This window comes from Sus scrofa, chromosome 3 (assembly GCF_000003025.6).
Source record: "Sus scrofa isolate TJ Tabasco breed Duroc chromosome 3, Sscrofa11.1, whole genome shotgun sequence".
In the NCBI taxonomy this organism is placed as follows: domain Eukaryota; kingdom Metazoa; phylum Chordata; class Mammalia; order Artiodactyla; family Suidae; genus Sus; species Sus scrofa.
The window spans coordinates 27435185-27459310 of NC_010445.4; the positions used below are offsets into that span (position 1 = coordinate 27435185).

The window sequence follows — 24126 nt, forward strand, 5'->3', positions numbered from 1 at the left end:
ACTGCTTAAGACGGTGACTCTTCTGAGACCTCGGATCTCTAACAGCTCTGGGTCAAAGAGTGACATTATGTCACATCCTGCTGCAGCTCTGTCCTGTGAGAACGGTCAGCTGCTTACCTGGCTTTAAAACACAATCAGAGGACTCCAGAAACCATCCAAGAAAACCCTAGTGACCGAGGGCCTCTGTTTGGCTAAGAAGGACACTGCTGATCCAGCGGTTCCTTCCTTCCTTTCTTCTTTCCTCCCTTTCTCTTTCTTTCTCTCTCTCTCTCTCTCTCTCTCTCTCTTTTTTTTTTTTTTTTTTTTTTTTTTGCTTTTTAGGGCTGCACATGCGACATATGGATCCTCTCAGGCTGGGGGTCAAATTGGAGCCTACGCCACAGCCACAGAAATGCACGATCTGAACCGCATCTCTGACCTACACCACAGCTCCTGGCAACGCCAGATCCTTAACCACTGAGCGATGCCAGGGATGGAACCCGAGTCTTCATGGACACTAGTCGGATTCGTTACCCCTGAGCCTCAAAAGGAACTCCCTGATCCAGCTGCTTCAATCATGAAAGCTCCCCTGACACTCTGCCTGGCTCTTAGCAGTAGGCGCCAAGGAAGCCTACGGTGAAAAGGCTGTTTTCTTTCCTTTTAGAAAACTCTTTCAAACTCCTCGACTTGGGGCTCAAGGGAATGTGATAGAGGAACAGGCTCTGCCCTTACTGCAATATAATCACGGTGTTTTTTTGGTTTTCTCTTTTTAGGGCCACGCCTGCGGCAAATGAAGTTCCCAGGCTAGGGGTCAAATCAGCGCCGCAGCTGAGGCCTATGCCACAGCCACACGAGATCCTTAACCCACTGAGTAAGGCCAGGGAGAGAACCCACATCCTCATGGATCCTAGTCAGATTCTTAACTCGCGGAGCCATAATCATGTTTACACTGGGCAGGGGCCTAGAGCCTCTATCTCACAGCAACTTGGCTTGAAGGGCACATGTGAGATGTACGTGCAAGACGGTGTCTCTGGGGGCCCAAATGCCCCCCCAAATGCTCTGCACAGATCCTGGAGGTGAGGGTCTGTACCCTGTACCCTGCTGAGGTAGAGTCTGCATTTTCATGGCTACAGTTCAGCCTGAGTCTCAGGAATCACTCAGTCACATGAGAAACTATGTGAACAGGAGCTGTGGAGAGCAGAGCGCTCACATCCATGAGAGGTGCTCCTAACGCACGCGCGCACGCGCGCACACACACACACACACAGTCACACCAAGGATTCCAGAAGCCCAGGCTTAACTCAACCACATTGCCCACAGTGTACTTAGAAGCTAGAAGAAAGCCCATGTAAAGAGATTAAATGCTATGACAACCAAATTCCAGCCTTACAAATACCAAGAATTGGCGCGGGGGGGGGGGGGGGGGGAGACTCACTTTGAGATGAGCAGGGAAGGGCGAAGGCAGAGAGGCTCTCAAGAATCTAAGTCATCCAAGTCCTCTTCCCCGACCCCGATGGCAATGGCGTGGCCTCTAACTCTGGTTCTCCCAGTCACACGCCATCCGCCATCCTGGAAGGTGGGGGCCTAGTGATGGGGCTCCAGGGAGATCTAATGACATCTGCTGTTGCAGACAAGAAACAGCGCAGCAGGGGTGTGTCTACCTCCCCATGGTCCTACCGCTGGGGAGGAGCTTGTCAAACCTGACACCTGATTTGCAATCCGGCCCATGTTTCACGTTCATCTATGTTCAGTCTTTACTCCAGTGATTAACGTGGGCGGAGTGTGGCTGGCAGGTGAATACCTATAGTGACACTACCCCCTCTTTGCCCCAAACTCATTATTACTCAAGCTTAGATACACTATGAGGCAAAGCACACCCTGCAAGCCATCCAGCCTTAACAAAAGGCTGGATCTGACCCCCCAAAGGAGGTGCCAGTCCTGGTTCTTGGAACGGAGTTGTTCACAGGTTCTTCAAACACTGCAAGAAAAGTGCATTTGGGGGTGCTACATCCCATTTGCCCCTTCTTTCTTTACTAGTTTATGTTTCTAATGGTTGCGCCCGCAGCATATGGAAGTTCCCAGACCAGAGATTTAATCTAGGCTGTAGCTGTGACCTATGCCACAGCCACAGCAATGCCACGTCCTTAACCCACTCTGCTAGGTAGGGGTCAAACCCATGTCATCACAGAGACAAGGTCAGATCCTAAACACGCTGCTCCACAGCAGGAACTCTCATTTTCCCCTTCTTACGGTTCCCACCAAACATTCTAAAAATAGCCTTCCCAACTCAGCTACTATGTCACTTCCTCCAGGAAGACTTCCACGATGTCCCAGACGGACCTACCTGCTGCACAGTGTCACCAACCTCAGTCTCTCCCACTAGACTTCAAGTGCCTGGAGGTCAGGGAATGAGCTTGACCGCTCACATTATACTCCAGCGCCACCCGACCCAGAGCGTGCCACACAGCAGGCACTCCTCACACGCAGCCCAGACAGGCACAGCAATGTCATGCCATCTGTGCCCAAGGACCTTGTGTTCTATCCTCAGAAAACAGGTGACTTTTCTGATGACAAGACACAGGCAAGAATCAACAGAACACACGTCTGCACTCTGGGGGTCCCAGGCTGGACTCCCTGGGCCCAAACGTGAGCAAGGAAGGGGGACGCTCTGTGTTTTCTTAGATCCTTTGTTGAGCTGGCATTCCCATCACAGGGCCAGCAATGTATACATCGCTTTTTAGGACTGTGCCCACGGCATATGGAGGTTCCCAGACCAGGGGTCGAATAGGAGCAGCAGCTGCTGGCCTACACCACAGCCACAGCAATGCCAGATCCTTAACCCACTGAGCGAGGCCAGGGAACGAACCCGCATCTTCAAGGACAGCAGTCGGATTCGTGTCGGTTGAGCCACCATGGGAACCCCAAGGCCAGTTACATTAATGACATTTTCTTGTTTGCTGTATCCCTGATGCTCTGGCAGGTGAGGGCCTCACTGACGGGGAGAGGCTGCTCCCCACCCCGCAGAGGCGAGCAGCTCTGAGCAACAGCAGGGGCTCCGAGGGGAGCCCGGCGTCCATACACAAACCAGCCTGCACCCCCAAGGACCGCCTTACCAAGCCAGCATGCCCCCTGCCCTCGGTCATGCCCAGGCCAGGTTTCAGGCAACTAGAGGCCATCGCTGTAGTCCAGAGCTGTCTAGAAGGATCCAACCAGCCAGCCACAAGCTGTTTACTCCGCCCCCACCTCGCCTTGCCCTCAGAAACCCCAGTAAAGGCTCTGGCCTGGAAGGTCCCCTCCCTCCGCCCTATTTCTAAGGAAACCGTTACGGGAAACTTCTCTCCACAGGCCCGGCCTCCCCGGGTCGGCACGCAGTCATCTTCGTGAAGGTTCTGTGCCGCCAGCGTGTGGGCGGGTCCCCTTATGAGTGTCCTGCCCTCCCCACACCCCCAGCCTCAACTCCCTTTGACGAATCGGCTTGTCTTGACTGCAACCACAGGAAGCCCTGCTGCACGCAAACAAGAAACGAGAAAAGGAACATTTCTGCAAAGCGAGGTGAGAAACAAATCCCAGAAGGGTAGCTCAGCATCCTGGGCAAGATTCTAAAAGCCAGACCGTCTGGATGTGCTTGAATCCCACGTCAGCCACCGACTCCCTGGGGGCCCAGCTCAGCCGCCCCCACCCCGAACTGCCTCTCCTCACCTGCACAACAGGAGCCCCGACACCGGAAGTGGGGCGAGGAGGAGGGCACACTGGTAAGCGAAGCTGCCTAGAAAGGGATGTCTGGGTGTTAACCGCTCCCATTCCTCCCTCCGCCTCCGCCTCCCGAACCGGGGGCATCAGGACCAGCCCCCTGGGGAGGAAAGATCATCCCAAGGTGTATACCGTTTATTCAGCCGTCACGACATATCACTGAAAACGAGCCTCACACAGCAAGCCCGTCAGGGGGGTGATGATCACCCCATTGTACAGATGAGAAAACTGAGGCTCAGAGAGCTTGAGGAAGTATCCTCCAAATCACAAGGCTAGAAATTGGTACCTGAAGCCAGGATTTCTGAGTCTTCTTTCAGCTGCATCCGCAACATGCAAAAGTTCCCAGGCCAGGGATCAAACCCAAGCCACAGCTGTGACAATAATGGATCCTTAATCCACGGGGCCACCAGGGAACTCCCAAGATTTTTGGTCCTAAAACCTCTCCTCTCCTCACTTTCAACCTCCCCCAATTTCAACAAGCTATGTGTCTGGCCCTGGGCCAGAAGCTGGGGACACAGCAGTGAGCCAGACAGCTGTGATCCAGATCTTTGCTGCTCCTGCAGACTGGCGGGAGGGAGGGTCACAGAGGGTGGTGGCAAAAATGAATGGAGCCTTGCAGACTGAGGCAGGAGCTCTGAAGAGAAAGCAGAAGCGGCTGTGGGGGCCCACTGAGACCTAGAGACCAGGGAAGGCCACTTTGGGGAAAAACAGACAGAGGAGAAGGAACAGCAGTTGTGAGGACTCTGAAATAAGACAGCGCCTGGTGCATCTGGGGGAACCACCAGGAAGCCAGAGCGAGGGTGACTTAGGAGCAAGAGGAAAGTGCCAGATGATGGGAAAAGAGCGGGGTCTTTTGGACTTAGCACTCCTCACATTTTGGACCAGAACATTCTCTCTTGTTGGGGATGTCCTGTGTGCTGCAAGTGCATGCATCTGTTAACTACAGCTGGTCAGGTGGGGGGAGAGAGTTGGGGGAAAGTCATGCAAATCAGCCCTGTGAACAGGCAAAGAAATTTAGCCTTTGTGCAATCCCCCAGGTGCTGCTGAGGCAGCAGCAGTTGTCCATTTAAAACAGATAATCGCCAGGCAATGGCTGGAGTTCACTGGGACTCTTCACAAGCCCCAGGACTGCACTTCACAGTTTGGGTAAGACTTCATGGATCGCTTGCCACTCTAAAGGCATGAGCTGTAGGTTCAGTTCTGACCCTGAAGAAAGGAGATGATGAGTGAGAAGCGGATGGAGAAGACGGGCCAGGTGGCATGCTTCTTGCATTTGCTACTTGCTGCTTCCAAGAGGAAACAAAGTTCACTGTGCAAGGCTTTACCGACCCATCCTTAGGTTCATGCTCACAAAAGTCTCATGCGAGAAACATGATCCTATTTTCTAAATGAGAAAACTGACACTGGACCACCAAGCGGGTCAACATAACTCTTACCACAATTCCCTCAGACTCGGGCTCTAGCTCCACCAGCTTTCTTGCAGTCCAGCCCCAGGACATTTGCAAGGGTTGTCTCCTGCCCTCCCTTCTTTACCTGGCTCACTCCACTTGACCTGCACAGCTCAGCTTATTCATCCACAAAGAAGCTTTCTCTGGCTTTTTTCCAGACCAAACCACCCTATTAAAAGCTCTCTTATCATCAGAGCTTCTTTTTCTGCTCTGAACTTGTTAATGTGGCAATTTAACAAAACCGTCATTGTGTGCTGGCTCCCCGCTGCACGCAAACGTGTCAGATTCAAGAGGCCACACAGCTTAGAGGGTCCCTCGAGGAAAGGTGGGGGTCTCATTCCCCGTGAAACTGGGCCAACCTGGGTGACTTGTCTGACCACTAGCATGTGGGGACATGATGTTCTGGGGGCTCCAGGCTTAGGTTATAAGCAGCTCCCTCTGGGACTCCTGGAACATTCCTCTTGGGAAGCACCCTCTTGCAACCCTGCCACCGTGGCTGCAGAAGCACAAGCCAATGTGCTCCAGTCGACAGCTCCAGCTGCGTTCCCAGCCAACAGCCAGCACCCCCTGCCAGCCATGTGGATAAGACACAGTGTGCTCCACCCTGGCCCCTCCTGTGAGTGCAGCGGCCCCAGCCCATACGTGACTGTAACTCAGGCAGAAACCCCAGGGAGAAGGGTCTCCATACGCCCGGTTAACCCACAAAACCTGGAGAGAGACCTGTTCAAGCCACATGTTTGGGAGCAATTTGTTACACTGCAATAGATACCCAGGACCCCACAGGATCCAGAATAATGAGATGTTGACACCTTCGGTGTACATGCTGGCTGCAGCAACTATGACTAGATGCTTAATAACTATAGCACCTGTGGCATGCTTACAACTACAATAAATGAAACACTGAATATAGGAATTAACCAGTGGTGAAGGCTGGATTTGAACCAGGTTATATAACTTCAAATCTCCCCTTCCTTTTTCTTTTTAACCAGAACCTAATGCTCCCTTGAAAAGAAAAACATCATTTTCTTTCCTGCCTGTAATATGGCTACAGATTTGGAAGAAAAAGGGGAATGCTCAAATTGAGTCTTGTCACAACAGAATGGTAGCCTCAGCAGCTATGTCAGGGGAAGTTCACAGTTAAAAAGACAGCTTGGGAGTGCCTGTCGTGGTTCAGCCGAAACGAATCTGATTAGCATCCATAAGACGCAGGTTCAATCCCTGACCTGGCTCAGGGGGTTAAGGAGCCAGCATTGCCACAAGCTGTGATGTAGGTTGCAGACGCGGCTTGGATCCCAAGTTGCTGTGGCTGTGGTGTAGGCTGGCGGCTACGGCTCTGATTCATCCCCTAGCCCTGGGAACCTTCAAGGGCCGCAGGTACAGCCAAGGCACTTTCTCTGTAAAGGACTACATCATAAATATTTTCAGCTTTGCAGACCCTAAGGCCTCTCACCGCAACTACTCAACTCTGCCATAGGGCGCGAGCTGCCTTATTTAAATGAGTGAGTGCAGCTGTGTCTGAATAAAACTTTATTTACAAACACAGAGAGTGGGCCAGATTTGGTAAAGAGCCTAATCCAGTGGTCTTCAAATTGGGGAGTGGCCAAGGTTGGAGACCCAGTGAAACAGGCCATGCCTCTGAGGGAAATGATTTTCGGTACTTAACATGCATTGCAGATAGCGTATTTCTCTGTATTTTAGCATGGGCAAGTAAATTCAGGTGCCAAAGGTGTAAGAAAAAGTACAGTAAAAAAATTAATGTAAAAAATTTTAATACAGAGGAGTCCCCTTCATGACTCAGCAGTAACAAACCCGACTAGGATCCATGAGGATGCGGGTTGCATCCCTGGCCTCGCTCAGTGGGTTAAGGATCCGGTGTGGCCAGGAGCTGTGGGGTAGATCACAAAAGAGACCTGCCTTACTATGAGCCGCCTCAGTAGTTTCCAGACCCGGATCTCATGAGCTGGCCAAAGGCATCCCACACTCAACCCAAAGCAAGCAAGCTCCCCCTCCCCCAATTTACAGAAGAAAAAAGAACAATGGATGAAATTTTTCTCTATGTTAAACTTTTTAAAAAAAATTATTTATTTTTTATTTTGCTTTTTAGGGCTGCACTGGGGGCATATGGAAGTTCCCAGGCTAGGGGTCTAATCGGAGCTACAGCTGCCGGCTTACGCCACAGCCACAGCCACACGAGATCTGAGCTGCATCTAACACCTATACCAAAGCTCATGGCAACACCAGATCTTTAACCCTCTGAGAGAGGCCAAGGATCAAACCTGCATCCTCATGGATCCTAGTTGGGTTCGTTAACCGCCGAGCCCTGAAGGGAACTCCTCGAGTTAATTTCTTAACCTCTGTATTTCAAAATAATTATACATGCTATACATTTAATTTTTAAATGAGCCACAAAGGCATGTTGTATGTTCATTCTCAGGTAACAGAAATTTGCTATGCTAATTATTATTAGTCATAATGGCTCAATGTGTAAAGCATTTCCGAACTCACAAAGCAACTTGAAAAAACAGTATGGCATCATTATAGGCTTAGATCTGGCCCAGGAGTGGATGGAATTGGTATGTTTCATTTTCTAGGTGAAGCAAATGAGGTTCCGATGAAGTACCAGCCAGTGACCTACCCAAGATCAGAGCTCACAAGTGGCACAGAAGAGGCTTCTGGCCCCAGCTCCCCTGCCTACGGAACAACTCAGGAGAACAGAACTCCCCTCCAGTTACAATTAACATGCAACATCTCTTTCTGCTGTTCTTTGCAAAGTTTAGCAACATCCAAAAAATGTGTCTGGCTAATTATTTTCATTTTTTTTTTTTAAGCTAAGGGTCCAAATGTTCATTTGAATGGGTGTGCGTGTTATTTGTCACACCATATCTTTACAAGGAGTGTCCAATAATGACCCAAGGGCTTGGCTTGGAAGCAAGTTTCAACTGAAAACATCAATTTACTGTCTGAATGCGTTTCCACTGCAACTGAATCTTGCTCGACTGACTCAAAAAAACGCATTTTGAATGTCAACACCAGGGTGGCCCGTGAGTTGAACCATGACAGATGGCCCCAACTCCCCAGCCTCACCAAACGTAGGCCAGCTGCTTTTGCCATGACGCCCTTGAACCACCACGCTGGTGGTACCCACGCTGCCCCTTCCCCTACAGCAGTGCTCCTGCTGGGGATCTTTATCCTTTGCAAATTGGTTCACCTTATCAGCATCACCTCTCTTTTCTTTCTTTTTTTTTTTTTCTTTTTCGGGCCATCCCTGCAGCGTATGGAAGTTCCCAGGATAGGGATCCAATCAGAGCTACAGCTGCCGGCCTACGACTCAGCCACAGCAACGCCAGATCCCAGGCTCATCTGCGACCTACACCACAGCTCACGGCAATGCTGACTCCTGAACCCACTGAGCGAGGCCAGGGACCGATTCAGCATCCTCATGGGTACTGGTCGGACTCGTTTCCACTGCGCCACAGTGGGAACTCCAGCATCACTTTTCTGACCAAACTGGAATCCATTAGCAAAATTAAGAACTGGACGACTATTTTGATCTTCAAAGAATATGCCTGTGCCTTGCCCACTGTGCTTTGGATGGGAGGCTGAGGGGACTCCAAAAGAGAAGAATCATGATGAGGCCCCTAAAAAAATCCTTGCTAATGAAGGAGTGGCTGGCTGCAGTTTCCAAAGATGATTGTGACTCTGTCGCCCATTCCATATGCTCTTCTGCAAGGTGACTTTGCCACACACACACACACACACACACACACACACACACACACACACACCCCTGCCCGGCCCAACAAGGCGAGCGTAGGTCCTATTTTTCCAACCCTTAGAATCTGGGTGAGCCCTTTGCTCTGAGCAACAAAACTGGCAGAAGTGAAGCTGTGCCAGTTCCAGGCCAGCCCTCAGCTTGCTGGCAGCAGCCTCCACTTCCTGCCTCCTGGAGGCTGGGAGCCACGGAAGACGACCACCCGGTTGTGAGAAAATCAAGGCACACAAGAGGCTCTAGAAGACGATGCCACGTGGACAGAGGGAGACCAGGGGGAACAAGACACACGAAAGAAGGCATCCTAGAAGTGGTTCCTCCAGCCCCGGCTGCAGAAACAAACTGCCCAACAGAGCGCTTCCTACGATCCTCACCTGCAAAGTCATGAACTAGACAAAACGGTTGTTTCCAGCCGCTAGGTTTGCACAGAGCTTGCTATCCAATACGAGTACATACAGGTTTTTATTGATCTTCATATTTTGTGTGTGCTTTTTCTTTTCACTGAAATATAGTCAACTGACAATGTTGTGTTAGTTTCCAGGGTACAGCAAACTGATTCAGTTACACTTTTTTAGGGAGTTCCTGCTGCAACTCAGTGGAAACGAATCCGACTAGTAAGCATGAGGTTGCCGCTTCGATCCCTGGCCTTGCTCTGTTGGACTAAGGGTCTGGCAGTGCTGTGGCTGCGGCATAGGCTGGCAGCTGTAGCTCTGATTAGACCCCTAGCCTGGAAACTTCCATATGCCGCGAGTGCGGCCCTAAAAAGAAGGCAAAAAAAAAAAAAGTGATTCAGTTATACTTTTCCAAATCCTTTTCCATTTCAGGTTATGACAAGATACTGAGTCTAGTTCCCTGTGCTGTACAGGAGGTCCTGGTTGTTGACTGTTTTATATAGAGGAGTGTGTGTATATGTTAATCCCAAACTCCTAATTTATCTCCCCTCATCCCTCTTTGGTAACCATAAGTTTCTTTTCTCTGTCTGTCCTGTCTATTCCTGTTTTGCAAATAAGTTCATTCAAGGCCACGGTGAATGGCTGTCTAGTGTGTGGACAGCAAAGCGGGGCTGAATGAAGCCAGTGCACAGGCAGGACGGCCCTCAGCCAGTAGGACGCTGCCTGCAGCCCTCCACCAAGAGGGCCTCTCCACCATCCCAGAGGCCCCATACAGACCACACTGACCCCAAGCCCGATTGCCCAGGTTTGAGAACCCTGTCCCCTGGAAAACTTCGAGCTTTTTTTTTCTTACACCAAAAAATTGGGGGGCAGTTCCCGTTGTGGCACAGAGGAAACAAGCCTGACTAGTTCGATGTGGGTTCGATCCCTCGCCTCACTCAGTGGTCAAGTTTGCGGTGTTGCCGTGAGCTGTGGGGTAGGTCTCAGACAAGGCTCGGATCCCGCATTGCTGTGGCTGTGGTGTAGGCCGGCAGCTGCAGCTCTGCTTCGACCCCTAGCCGGGGAAACTTCATATGCTGCACCTGTGGGCCTAAAAAGAAAATTTAAAAAAAATTTATTTTAACGTTGTCAAAAGTTATGTGTGTAGTATTTTATGTAATGAAGGCTTCTAAAAGGAAAACCACTGAAACATCTTAGATATAACAAGGAAGTTTAAGAATAGATAATTTGTTGCCAAGACATACCTGGTCATTTAGATATCTTCCCTAAGCACCCTCGGGTGACTGGTCCTGCTGTAGGGATCCTGGAGCACCTAAGGAGATACCCAGAAGTAACGGCCAAATTCTGCTATAAAAGACCATTTATTGACAGGGAAATGTGTTTGCTAACACACTAGATAGAAAAAACAAAACAAAACAAACAAACAAAAAAATGCTAGACAGAAACGTATGAGTTTTAAGGAACAATGTGATGATCACGGCCAACTGCAGTCACGCTCCCCCCGCTGCTCCCCAGCTGCCTCCTGGGCTTGCTGACTGTATCCAGACCTTTCTCCTTCTGTCCTAAGCTTCAAACCCCAACAGGGGGCTAAGCCCTTCCTGCCCAGCGGGGGCACGCACTTGGCTTGTTGATCTATGCCACGTGAAACTGCCCGACCCAGGGTGGAGCTTGGCGCTGGGCAGTCACTGCTGGGCCTCAAGGGCAAGGGCGGCTGAGTCTGCTCTCTGTCACTGTCCAACAATGGCTGCCAGTTGGGCTCATTCAGAACCTATTAAAAAGATTTCCTTCCTCCAAAGTCCTCTGTAAGGACTGAATACCAATAAGCCCCAAGGTGCAAAGGTGGGGCCTCCCACCCCCCCGGGAGCAGGGCAGTGGCTCCGTGGGGACGGTCCCGGGCGCCGTCCCTCCCCCACCTTGGCTTTTGGGCAGGAGTCGATACTGATTACTGTTATTTGGGGACTGATTAAAAGCTTGCCATGCCAGGATGGCAGTGCCACAAGAACAATTCTTCGTCTAAGCAGATCCCGGAGCCAAAACCCATGGGAATCTAGATGCTGGAGGCTCAGCCTGTCTCAACCTCCTCAAGAAGGGGCAGGAAGTCTGATCAGCCTCAGTCCTACCATCTGTGCCTGTGCTGAGAAGTTTTATATATTTATTTATTTATTTTTGTCTTTTTAGGGCCACATCCAGGGCATATGCAAGTTCCCAGGCTAGGGGTTGAATCCGAGCTGCAGCTGTCATCCTATGCCACAGCCACAGCAATGTGGGATCCCAGTCACATCTGTGACCTACACCACAGCTCACAGCAACGCCAGATCCTTAACCCACTGAACAGGGCCAGGGATCGAACCTGCGTCCTCATGGATACTAGTCGGGTTTGTTTCTGCTGAGCCGCAATGGGAACTCCCTGAGAAGCTTTAAATTTGTCCATCTAACCCAGGGGATGTTTGGCCATTGCTCCTTCTCCTCCTCTGAGAAGCTGGCACAATCACCTGGACGTTAGAGCAGAAAGATCTGTGTTTGAATCCAGAGGCTTCCCTGCCCTGTGACTCTGGATGAGTTGCCATGTCTCTCTGGGTCTCAGTTTCCTGACCTATAAAATGGGGGCAGTGACACCTCCTGGCAGGTGTGAGAGGACCAAACAAGGTAAGGCCAAGTACAACTGCACACAAGCTATCCCATGCAGTTGGGGAACAGACCTTTCTGAAGAAAGGTCAACAGGACGTATTTACACTGACATATCCTAGAAGAAAACGGGCCTCATCAGCACCATGGCTTTATGGACAGCACGGCTCAAAGTTGAGGCTAAGTAAAAAGTGAGTGGAGGAGTTCCTGCTGTGGCGCAACAGGATTGGCAGTGTCTTAGGAGGGCTGGGATGCAGATTCAATCCCTAGCCCAGCACAGTGGGCTAAGGACCCGGTGTTGCCACAGCTGTGGCTTAGGTGTAAACTATGGCTCAGATCAGATCTCTGGCCTGGGAACTCCACATGCCGAGGGGAGGCCAAAAATGAGAGAAAAAAAGTGAGTGGATTTAAAGAAAAATACCGTTGCTGGGGAAAGTGTTATGCAGAGGCTTTAGAGATACAGAGACAATAAGGTATGGCACCACACCCCTGCTCCTGCACGCACACAGTGGGTCTGAACGCCACCACCTCCCCAGCGCATATTAGGTGCTGGATGAGTGTCTCCCTCTCTGCAGCCTGCCTAGCCATGCAGCCCCAAGGCTTGGGATAGCATCCACCTCCACGCTTTGAACCTGGCTCCAGCCTCACCCAGGCTGGGTCAAGGCTCAGACATTGGAGGCAGAATCTCCAGGTATTTCCCCCATCAGGATGACAAAGAGGGGCAGCATTCAGCTTTGCAGGTCATGGTTTCCCTTTAAAGTGCCTCATAAACAGTAGGGCTGGCCCACCCCAATAAAATGTTATTCAGGGCTTGCCATTCGTCACATGCTGCCCTTTGTGTGTTTAACTCCCTGCTGATAACTGACGGGATTTAGACCTGTAGACGGCAGGATGAGAGCCACAGAAGGCAGCTCGTTAGCACTGTCTGTTTCTTTTTTCTTTTTTTTCTTCTTTTTTTTAGGGCCTCACCCTTGGCATATGGAGGTTCCCAGGCTAGGGGTCCAATCGGAGCTGCAGCCATCAGCCTTCACCACAGCCGAAGCAACACGGGATCTGAGCCATGTCTGTGACCTACACCACAGCTCACGGCAACGCCAGATCCTTCACCCACTGAGCAAGGCCAGGGATTGAACCTGAGTCCTCATGGATACTAGTCAGAATCATTTCTGCTGAGCCACGATGCGAACTCATGTCTGTTTCTTTTAAGAACCAAAAAAACTATTTTTCTTGGACCTATCACTTACATAGGATGTCGAGCGGCTCCCCTCCAAACAGCCAGGTCTACACAGCAGAGGCCAAATCAACTGAGAAGATATATTAGCCTTAGTCAGATCCAGGACCTACACCACAGCTCACGGCATTGCCGGATCCTTAACCCGCTAAGCAAGGCCAGGGATCAAACCCACAACCTCATGGATCCCAATCAGATTCATTTCCGATGCACCACGATGGGAACTCCATTTTTTTTTTTGGCTTTTTAGGGCTGCACCTATGGCACACAGAAGTTCCCCGGCTAAGGGTCGAATGGGAGCTACAGCTGCCAGCCTGCACACCACAGCCACAGCAACTTGGGATCCTAGCCTTGTCTGTGACCTACACTGCAGCTCATGGCAACACCGGACCCTTAACCCACTGAGCAGGGCCAGGAATCGAACCCACATCATCATGGATACTAGCCCAGTGTGTAACCCGCTGAGCCACAACAGGAACTCTGAGCGCCCAACTTTCACCGACTGCTGGTAACTCAGCCTGTGGCTACACAGGGACGGCACTTGCTCCATCCACCTGGGCTGCTTTTTCTTCCTGCCACCACGTCCCTGCACAGGCTGTTCTGTGTGTGTGGATGCCCTTCCAGGCCCTGCTGCTCTGCTTAAAGACATCCTTCAAACTCAGCTCAGATGTCACACCCTCCAAGAAGCCACCTCTGACTTCCTAAGAGTGGATGCCCCCCTAGGTCGTGCTCCTTCTGAACCCCACTTGATAGACCCTCCCCTGGTTGAACTTCACCTTGCACCATAACCTGCTTCCACATCTCTGCGAGCTCTGTTTCTAAGCCTCCAAGTGAGGCGAGAAGCAAAGCGAGTGAGACACGCATGCGTGGAGAAGGAATGAATGAATGAATGAACGTGGGACTCCTGCGACTGACAGTGCCTATTCCTCGAATGAACAGCCATGGAGCTGGTGCCATGCGTGTGGAGCTAAGCCTGAGGCTGTCACACCAAAGGAGGCCGTGCTCCTGCCGGCATGGGCCTCAGTTTCTCGATTTGAGGAGACAAAGTTAGACACAAACAAACAAGGTTATTTTAGATGGCGATAAACATTATGATTACAATAAAATAATAATGTCGATAGAGCAGGAATAGGCAAACCACAACCAGTGGTTTACCGACCCCTGCTCTAGGCTGTTATTTCATCAATCTGGCCTGTCACCTGTTTTTGTAAATAAAGTGGTACTGAGGAGTTCCTGTCATGGCACAGTGGAAACAAATCCGACTGGGAACCATGAGGTTGCGGGTTCGATCCCTGGCCTCGCTCAGTGGGTTAAGGATCCGGCATTGCCATGAGCTGTGGTGTCGGTCACAGACACGGTTTGGATCCTGAGTGGCTGTGGCTGTGATATAGGCCGTCAGCTGCAGCTTCAATTTGACCCCTGGCCTGGGAACTTCCATGAGCTAGGGGTGTGGCCCTAAAAAGACAAAAAATAAATAAATAAAAGAATGAAATAATGCTATTTGCAGCAACATAGATGGATGGACCTAGAGATTATCATACTAAGTCAGAAAGTGAAAGCCAAATATCATATGACATCACTTATACTGAAATCTAAAAAAAGGATACAAGTGAACTTATTTGCAGAACAGAAACGGACTCACAATCTTTGAAAACAAACTTACGGTTACCAAAGGGGACAGGTCGGGGGTGGAAGGGATGGACTTGGGGTCTGGCATATGCAAAACTGAGATGTAAGGAATGATTTGCCAACAGGGACCTGCTGTAGAGCACAGAGAATTCTACCGATATTCTGTGATCATTTACGTGGGAAAAGAACCTGAAAGAAAAATGCATGTGTGTACCTATATAACTGAATCACTTTGTTTAGCAGAAATTATTACAACATTGTAAATAAACTATACTTCAATAAAACGTAAGAAAAAAAAAAGATCCCTAGCACAGCATAGAAAGTGACTGCAGCAAGAGAGGAGCGTAAAGTGGGTGGACAGGAGAGGCCTGTCCACCCATCTGAGTGAAGACCGGAATGATGAGAAGGCATCCACCATGCAAATATCTGGGAGCAAGATCAGCAAGTGCAAAGGCCCTGAGGTAGGTTTAGGTGTAATTACTCTACAGAGAGGAGGCCGGTGTGGTGTAATTAGGTGGAGAATGGTTCAAGACCAGACAGGGGCAGACAGAGCACAGCTGATGGGGAACCTCCCAGGCCCTGGTAAGGGCTTCTTGCTAATGTTCATGGATAATTTTGGAAGTCAGTGACGTTGTCTGGGTTCTGAGCAACAAGTGGTGAGATCATGTCTGTGAAAGAGGAGGAGGCGATGGCACCATCAACATCGACGATGAAGTCTAAAATGATGACAGCTCAGCGCAAGACTTCTTTTCCACTGAGAACAAAGTCTCCCTGTCTGGGGACCTGGCTCTGCCTGACCCCTAACCCTGCAATACTGCATTCAAGGTTGTTCCAACTGCTCAGGCAAGATGCTTCTAGAACAGCTGAACCAGCAGGCCTTATGCATATCTCACCTACTCTATTTTTTTTAAAAAGGCTGTTTCTTTTCTTACAGTCATGTTTTAAAAGGGACTGTTAGTTCACTCTAAAATCACAGGTTTAATATACCAACAGAAAATATATTTTCTCCTTAAAACACAATAAATACATCTTTTAAAATGTTCACCTGTCTACCACCTCGGCGACACTTTGGGAGACAACTGTTGAGGTTCAAATCTCCTGGAATCTCATTTAATGCAACCTGTGACCAGCTCCTGCCATGATATTGGGGATGGATGGCTGTAGTAGTTTCAGACGAGACAGTGAAGTCAGAGGGCAGCTTAGAGAACCTGGCCCAAGCCCTAGAGGCAGACAGAGCTGAAATCTGACACTGCTTCTGACCAGGCCAAGTCAAACCTTGGGGGCCTCAGACTCATCACCTGTAAAATAGAGCTGGGCCGTACACAGGGTTGTTGTAAGAACAGAGAGATAGGCGTGACTTGGCCTTGGCCCTGACACGTAGTGGATGCTCAATAAATAACCACAGCTCTGATGACAAATATATAATTATGATTTTAATTATAGTCATCAAATGTCTTTTGGTCTCAGAAAAAGTACTCAAAGTTGAAGTTCCATGGTGGCCCAGCAGTTACAGATTCAGCGTTGTCACTGCTGTGGTTCAAGTTCGATCCCTGGCCTGGGAACTTCTGCATGCCGTGGGCACGGCCGAACAAAAGTACTAAAAGCACCTTGTCGCTGACATGTTAGAGCTTCTGAGACAGCCACAGTCCCTGGCTCGCTCACCACCCTTTTGATCCTCTTGGCAACATGGTAGTTTTCCATGGGGTTCACCTAACTAGGTCTCCTTTTTTTTTAGAGCCAAACCCATGGCAATATGGAAATTCCCAGGCTAGGGGTTGAATCGGAGCTACAGCTGCTGGCCCCAGCCACAGCAACGCCAGATTCGAGCTGCATCTGTGACCTACACCACAGCTCACGGCAATGCTGGATTCTTAACCCACTGAGCGAGGCTGGGATCAGACCTGCATCCTCATGGATATTAGTTGGGTTTGTTACCGCTGAGCCATAATGGGAACTCCTCGGTCTCCTTTTTCTTGCTTTCTTTTGATTTTTTGTTTCCCAAAGTCTCCTGATTAACAATCATTCAGAGGGAGGAGGAAAGCAAGCCCAGCGATGCTCCTTGTTCCAGGCCTGCTGGGCTGGGAGGCTGCTATTTCAGACTCAATCAGCTACCTGCAGGGTCACTGGATGCAATCCTCCCCACGGGGACCAGGAGCAAGTGGTGGCCCTGGGAGGTTTCCACCAGTGACCTGTCAAGACTGCTCAGATGGTCCCAGGGACCTCAAGCTGAAGCGGGTGGGAGCCCAATTTCTTTAAGGAGCCCCCCTCTTAGAAAAGCCGCATCTCTCACTGACTGTGGGGAAAAGTGCGACATACAAGCCCCGAAAGCAATCCCATTCCAGCGGTGAGACTCAAACACCAATCTTGACTGGAGATAATCTGAACTTCACTTTGAGATCCCTCTGCATGAGCAGGTTGACCTCTCTAACTGCTTAATTTAAGAAATCATTCCAAGTGGTCCTCCTTCTCCTGGCGCAGAATAAGGTAAGAGAAACACAGACAGACACATCAGCTTGGTGGTGACAGTGGGGCAGCACCACAGTCACCGGTCCAGGCTAATGCAGCCACTGGCTAATGGGACAGCCTGCACGCGGCTCCCACCTTCCAGGATTGCCTGGCACATTGGTCGGTTCTTCTGATCCCACCCCTGGCGTCCAGCACCAGCTACCTAAGTGGCAGGGCCTGGTGCAAAACAAAAGTGGGAGTGCCTGGCTTTAAAGTTATTAAGAATTTCAAGATGGTGACAGCAGAGCATCAGGAGCTCTCCTGACATCGACGAGACTCAGCGCATAAGATGCAAACCCAAGAAGGAGCCCTGCCCGCCTCCCTGTCTTGTTGGTGCCTCCCAGAACCACTCTGGCGAGATTTTCCCACCCTAACCAGTCCCTGTGATTTGACAGGGGAATCCTTTCTGTTCTACTTTGTGAATGTCTCTTTTTAAAAACTTTACGAAAAATAACAACTATGACCTTCCAGTTTCACACATAATGAATCTCCTCTCCTGCAAAGAATAAAAGGACAAAAACCAGAGCTCACCCAGAACATGCTTCAAGCAGAGCAGGATGGCATCTGAGAAATCAGAGGGAGACTCAGAGCTTTTCAGACCGTAGATGAGGACCCCGGAGACTAAACATCATTTCAGATCTGTCACTTGATTCTAAGAGGCAGGACCCAACCTAGGAATGGAGAGCACTCACAACACTTACTTTAAAAAAAAAGTAAAGTTTATAATAAGTGGAAGATGGAAAAGGTAAAATGAGGGAAGCTAATTTTTTTATCTAAGTACATGAAAAAAATAAGTAAATCATAATCAATATAAAAATAAGTAAATCAAAATAATAATAACAAATAAATACAAATAAAACCATTTCCAGAGCAAAAGTTGGCAAATTTTCTGTAAAGGTCCAGAAAGTAAGTATTTTCAGCTCTGCAGACCATCGGATCTCAGCTGTTCGAGTGCCAAAGAACCACAGACAATATAGAAAGAATAGGCATGGGCGTGTTCGAACGAAACTTTTTTTTTTTTTTTTGTCTTTTTGCCTTTTCTAGGGCCGCTCCCGCAGCATATGGAGGTTCCCAGGCTAGGAGTCTAATTGGAGCTGTAGCTGCCGGCCTACCCACAGCCACAGCAACGCAGGATCCAAGCCGCATCTGCAACCTACACCACAGCTCACAGCAACGCCGGATCCTTAACCCACTGAGCAAGGCCAGGGATTGAACCCACAACCTCATGGTTCCTAGTCAGATTCGTTAACCACTGCGCCACGACAGGAATGCCAACATGTTTTTTTTTTTTTTTTTTTTTTTAATAAAAACAAGCAGCTGGCCAGATTTGCTCCAAGGGCCTTCTTTTGCTGACTCCAGATTTAGAGCAGCATTTTGCAAACTTCAAAGTTCATGAACATTACCTCGGGACCTTGTTAAAATGAGATTCTGATTCTGGAAGCTGGCGGGGCCTGAGACTCAGCATTGCTAACACGCTCCCAGCTGATGCCCGTATAGGCGCTTCAAGGACCTCACCTGGAGTAGCAAGGAGAATATACCCCCAAAAGAAAAGAAGGCACACGCGGCAAAGAACCCAAATTTAAGAATTGCTTAGCAGACTACAGTGTCGAAAAGTAATTTATTTTCTCATCATCAAGAAACAGAGTTATGCGATTTAGGTCCATCTCCAAGAGGGGACTACCGTGTCATTGGTGGTCAGGGATGCCGTTAACGACCATTATCAGAAAGCAAAATGCTACACAGGTTTTAAGTACTGCTGTGCATTTTCTGGCGGCAGTTAACAGCGACACAGACCAATCAATGCAGGTAAATGAATCTATTCGGAGGCAGGCCACGGATGGTAAATCACATTGTCCATAAAGTTGCTAAATTAACACCAGTGGGCTGCAGAACATTTCTGTGGAAGAGCGAATCCTCTTTGGAATGAGATGGGCTGCAGGGGAGCAAGGCCAGCAAGGCTGGGTGGGGGAGGGAGGCAGGAGGGAGGCACAGCACCCCAGCATCCCCCCCGGGGGAGGGGCCTGGTACCCACACACAGGGGGCAATTTTGGGATTTCACAGCGATGGGCTCTAAAGCCAATTCGAACCACCATCCAGTTCGCTCAGAGTTCCCATCGTGGCACAGCAGAAACAATCCGACTACCATCCATGAGGATGCAGGTTTGATCCCTGGCCTGAGAACAGTGGGTTGGGGATCCAGCGTTGCCTTGAGCTGTGGTGTAGGTTGCAGAAACAGCTCGGATCTGGCATTGCTGTGGCTGTGGTGTAGGCCTGCAGCTACAGTTCTGACGTGACCCTTAACATACTGTGGGCGCAGCCCAAGAAAAGGCAGGCGTTAAAAGAAAGGAAGGAAGGAAGGGAAATGGTTCTGCTCCCTCACCGCCCACGGGGAACGTAGAGTGATACAGCTTGGCAAACTTTGGCAAATAGGGCGACAATTCCTTAAAAAGTTAAATCTACATTTACCATTGACCATAGGATCCAGAAATTCCACTCCTAGGAGTCCACTCGAGAGAAATGGAAACACATGTCCACACACAGACTTGTGCAGGAATGCTCACGGCAGCGTCCTTCACAACAGTCAAAAACTGGAGATAGGAGTTCCCGCCGTGACTCAGTGGAAACAAATCTGACTAGCATCCACAAGGATGTGGGTTCGTTCGATCCCTGGCTTTGCTCAGTGGGTTGAGGATCGGATGTTATCGTGAGCTGGGGTGTAGGCTGCAGACACGGCTCAGATCTGGTGTTGCTGTGACTGTGGTGTAGGCTAGTAGCTACAGCTCCAATTTGACCCCTAGCCTGGGAACTTCCATATGCCGCAGGTATGGCCCTAAAAAAAAAAAAAAAAAAAAAAAAAGGAGACAACCCATGTGGCCATCAACCAATGAATGGATGAAGAAAATACAGTAAATCCATCCAGTGGGATACTACTCAGCAGTATGGCGCCATTACAGACCCCAAAAACCGTGTGCAGGGCTGAAGAAGCCAGATCTGAAAGACCACATATGACATTTCTGCCTTCCTATGAAAGGTCCAGAATGAGCAAATCTATAGGGACAGAAAGTAGAGGAGCAGTTGCCTTTGGGGTGACCACAAATGGGCATGAGGAATCTTATCAGGATGATGGAAATGTTTTAAAACTGGATTAGGGTGATAGCTGCATAGCTTGGGGAATTTACTCAAAGTCCCTGGAGAGAACCACTAACGTGTGTCACTGTAATGGCATATAAATCATATCTCAGTAAAGCTGTTTCAAAAAGTCAATGTCCCCATGGTGTCCTCTCCTGTGTCATGTTTCACTCTCTGGTTCTTTTTTTTTTTTTTTTGCTATTTCTTTGGGCCGCTCCCGCGGCATATGGAGGTTCCCAGGGTAGAGGTTGAATCGGAGCTGTAGCCACGGGCCTACCCCAGAGCCACAGCAACGCGGGATCCGAGCCGCGTCTGCAACCTACACCACAGCTCACAGAAACGCCAGATCGTTAACCCACTGAGCAAGGGCAGGGACTGAACCCGCAACCTCATGGTTCCTAGTCGGATTCGTTAACCACTGCGCCACGACGGGAACTCCTCACTCTCTGGTTCTTAAAGGACTCAGGCACCCCATCAACTGCAACAGACTCAACAGACCCTTTGGTTATTCCAGCCGAGGCTGCAGCCAGGCCTTTGACCGAGACAAATACCCCAGGAGGGACGCGCCAAGTGACTCGCCAAGGGAGGGGAGTAAACCGGCAGGAGCAGGTCCTCGATTGTCCACCAAGGACCGAATTCATCTGTGGTCAGAGCATCATCCGGGCCCAGCAGGGCGATGCCTCGGAAGATGCCTCCACGACCCACAGCCGCGAGCTCCACCCCAACCCCAGGCCACCGGGCTCGCCAAGGCCTTGGCCCAAGCGGAATGGAGAGTGAGAGCATGTGGCGAAGGCGAGTCCATCCGCGGGAAATCGAAGAGGAAGAGGAAACTTGCCATGCTGAGAGCAAATTCACCCCCTCACAACACTCACTGACTCACGTACCCACCAAGATGGCATGTTCTTTGAAGCACGCTGTCACCCTGAAAGTGACTCTCTGGGGTCACATGCCGATGCCAGAAGCAACTCTCCTGGGCTTGGAAGAACGTGAAAAGCTCTCATGGGCCACATAGCTTTGGCGTGCCTCCGACAGTAACAGAAACATCTTTTGAGATCCTGAGCTATTACGCTATCCCCTCCTTTGGAAAAAATAGGACAATCCAAACCCCTTGCAGGAGATGGTATGTCCCTAGTGGAGGAGGGACAATCATAAAACATGAGAAGGGGGAGGGGCCAGAAGGAAGTGTCTAGAATGATGCACAGTCTTAACTACTTTTCTCCACCTAACTCACTTCGTCACTCACAAATACACTTGGTGGCAGCTGCTGAAGTCAAAGGCGGAACTTGGGGATGGGGACTTGAGCTGGCCCACGTGCCCGTCCAGCCGTGACATGATGTGGGTCACCTGGGTGCGGGGCCCAGGTATCGGAGCTGACCAGGTATGGAAGGAGCCCTGTCGAGGAGGCTTTGGGGCTGGAGGGATGGACCTGGGGCTCCAGCTAGAGATTTAATAGCAGTCCCTCTGCAGCCCAGGATGTAGTCAGGATCAGGAACACTGGTTTCACAGCCAGAAGTCTGATCATCTCTTTCTCCCTTTTTCATTGAAAAAGAAAATATCTAAGATACTGGAGAATACAGTAAAATCCTTAACTCCATTTCCTCCTCCCACCCCCGCGCGCTCTGTCTCTCTCTCTCTCGCTCTTTTTCTTTCCTGGCGGCAAGGCTGGATAAGCTTATCAAGTGCAGGCAAACTACATCGTAGCTCTGATCCTTTCGAGAAATCCATTTGGCGCCTTTAACGTTTCATTTGGCAGATTGAATTTCAGACATGTATTTATGGGGCTGGGTTTGCCCTTAACAGAGTATTGCATAAATCCCATTACAGTATCCACTTTAGCGTGTTTGGGGTTTTCTAAGCCAGGGCTTTATTTAAGTGGACAGCCCCGGAATGACCTGCTCTGGCTCAGAAACTCTCTCCTCTTCCTCCTTGCAGATTATCTCCATCATCATCAATGTCAAGTGAAGTTTTAGGAAAAATCCTTTCAGCACAGCCGAGAACAAGCCCTGTTCCAGCCTTGGCGACCGGGCGTCATCACCCTCTGGTGAATTAGGGGGTTCCCTTCCAAGAACCACCCCACCCCACCCCACCCCACATCCCTCTTTCTTCTGGCCATAGCCAGGGAAGGGGTGGAAACGATACGAAGCTGATTTGGTATTTCTTCAATTTCCTACAAGAAAGGAACATTACTTGTAATTTCTGGAACAAAAGAATCACAAAGAAAAGTGAGCTAGAGGGAAAAAATGGGGAAAGAAGAGATCTGGGTTAGGAAGCCTGAGCGAGCCGGCTCCTCTCTTTAACCCTGAGGGAGAAAATGGAATGAGCAGCCCCCACGACGTGCCCGCACTCGTAACTAAGAGGGATGCTGAGACGGTGCCCGGTGCGTGGGTACCCAGGCTACCAGACCTTGCATCCGATGCACATACGCTGGTTTCCTTTCCTAGCCGGCCCTCCGGGGGGCTGGACAGGCCATTTACCTTACAGGTGGCCAGGCAGGGACGCCGCTAAGAGGCCCCTGGAGTAGGCAGCTCAGGGGTCCAGCGTGGCATGTGACACACGGGGGGTCCACCAGGCTGAAGCATTACCGGGTGAGGGGCCCTTTCCATCCTCCCAGGACCCATGCTGGAAGCACAGGCAGAGCTGTCCGATCACACTGATTTTCACATCAGTTGGCTCAAGAGCAGAAAGGCGAGGGAGGTGGTTGGTGATGGGACCACCTCAGAAAGCCAGGAGAAGCTAAAGGAGTGCCACCTGACCCTCTGGGACCCTCTCTTCCCCAGGCAGCACCCCCCCATCCACGGAGCCTGGCAGCCCAGCCCCTTGTCACTTCATTCTATCACACAAGCAAGCTTTACGAAAATGCAACGGCAGCTGCAGTAAATGAAGAAATACCCATGACGAGGGGCCCAGGGGCTATTTCAGGCTGCCTCTGTCGGATGGCAGCTGCGCCTTTGGTTACATCTAAGTTTGGCCTCAGAGCCTGTGCAGGTAAACTGTTCCTGATGAGGAAAAAGAAAATGTCGGGAACTGTCATGGACCCATTCCAAAAAATATTTGCCAAGTTCCTGCCTTACACCAGGCTCTAGGCGAGGGGCTGACGTTCAGGCAGGAGCCGCACAGAGCACGCCCGCCCGCCAGAGATGATGGTCTGGGGAAGGACACGCAGACAGCAGATGTGGGGCCAGGGGAGAGAGTTGGTGGCCAACAACCAATGGCACAGCCGAGACAGCATGGCTTCTCCAGATAAGACCAACAGGTGGCCAGAGGGAATCCAGAGTACCAAACACCCAGCACCCTCTCTCCAGGGCTTCATCTTCTCAAATCTCTCATCTGCTTCTTTTTCTTCCTGTCTCACTTGCCTGTGAGTGGCTGGGGACAGAAGCTGCGCATGATGCTTAGGTACCAAAGCAAGCATGAAACATAGGACTTCATTTACGGCCAACTAAAGGTGGGCAGGTACTATTAATATCTTCATCTTAGAGCCGAGGCAATCAGGGCTCAGAGAGGTGAAGGGACTTGCCCAAGGTCACACAGACAGGAGGAGGAGGAGGGATCTGAACCACAGCTGCCTGGCTCCAGGGTCCCTGCTGGCAACCACAATGCCCTTTGGCCTTTCAGAAAGTTCACCGTGGCTCTGACATTGGTATCACCAGCCTAGAGACATGGCAGCTG

General features: G+C 50.2%; 1 protein-coding gene across 2 annotated transcripts in view; it reads right to left on the reverse strand.

Annotated features, from left to right (window-relative positions):
* XYLT1 (xylosyltransferase 1) overlaps positions 1-24126 on the reverse strand; it is a 334192-nt gene that overhangs the window by 276747 nt on the left and 33319 nt on the right. Inside the window, exon 1 of one of the 2 annotated variants that reach the window (XM_021086556.1) lies at positions 3679-6474. The exons of the other annotated variant lie outside the window; for it this stretch is intronic. Within the exon in view, the coding sequence (XP_020942215.1) occupies positions 3679-3816 (138 nt within the window). The 5' untranslated portion in view covers positions 3817-6474. Of the gene's footprint in view, positions 1-3678; positions 6475-24126 lie in introns of those variants that run through there. 2 annotated transcript variants of the gene reach the window in all.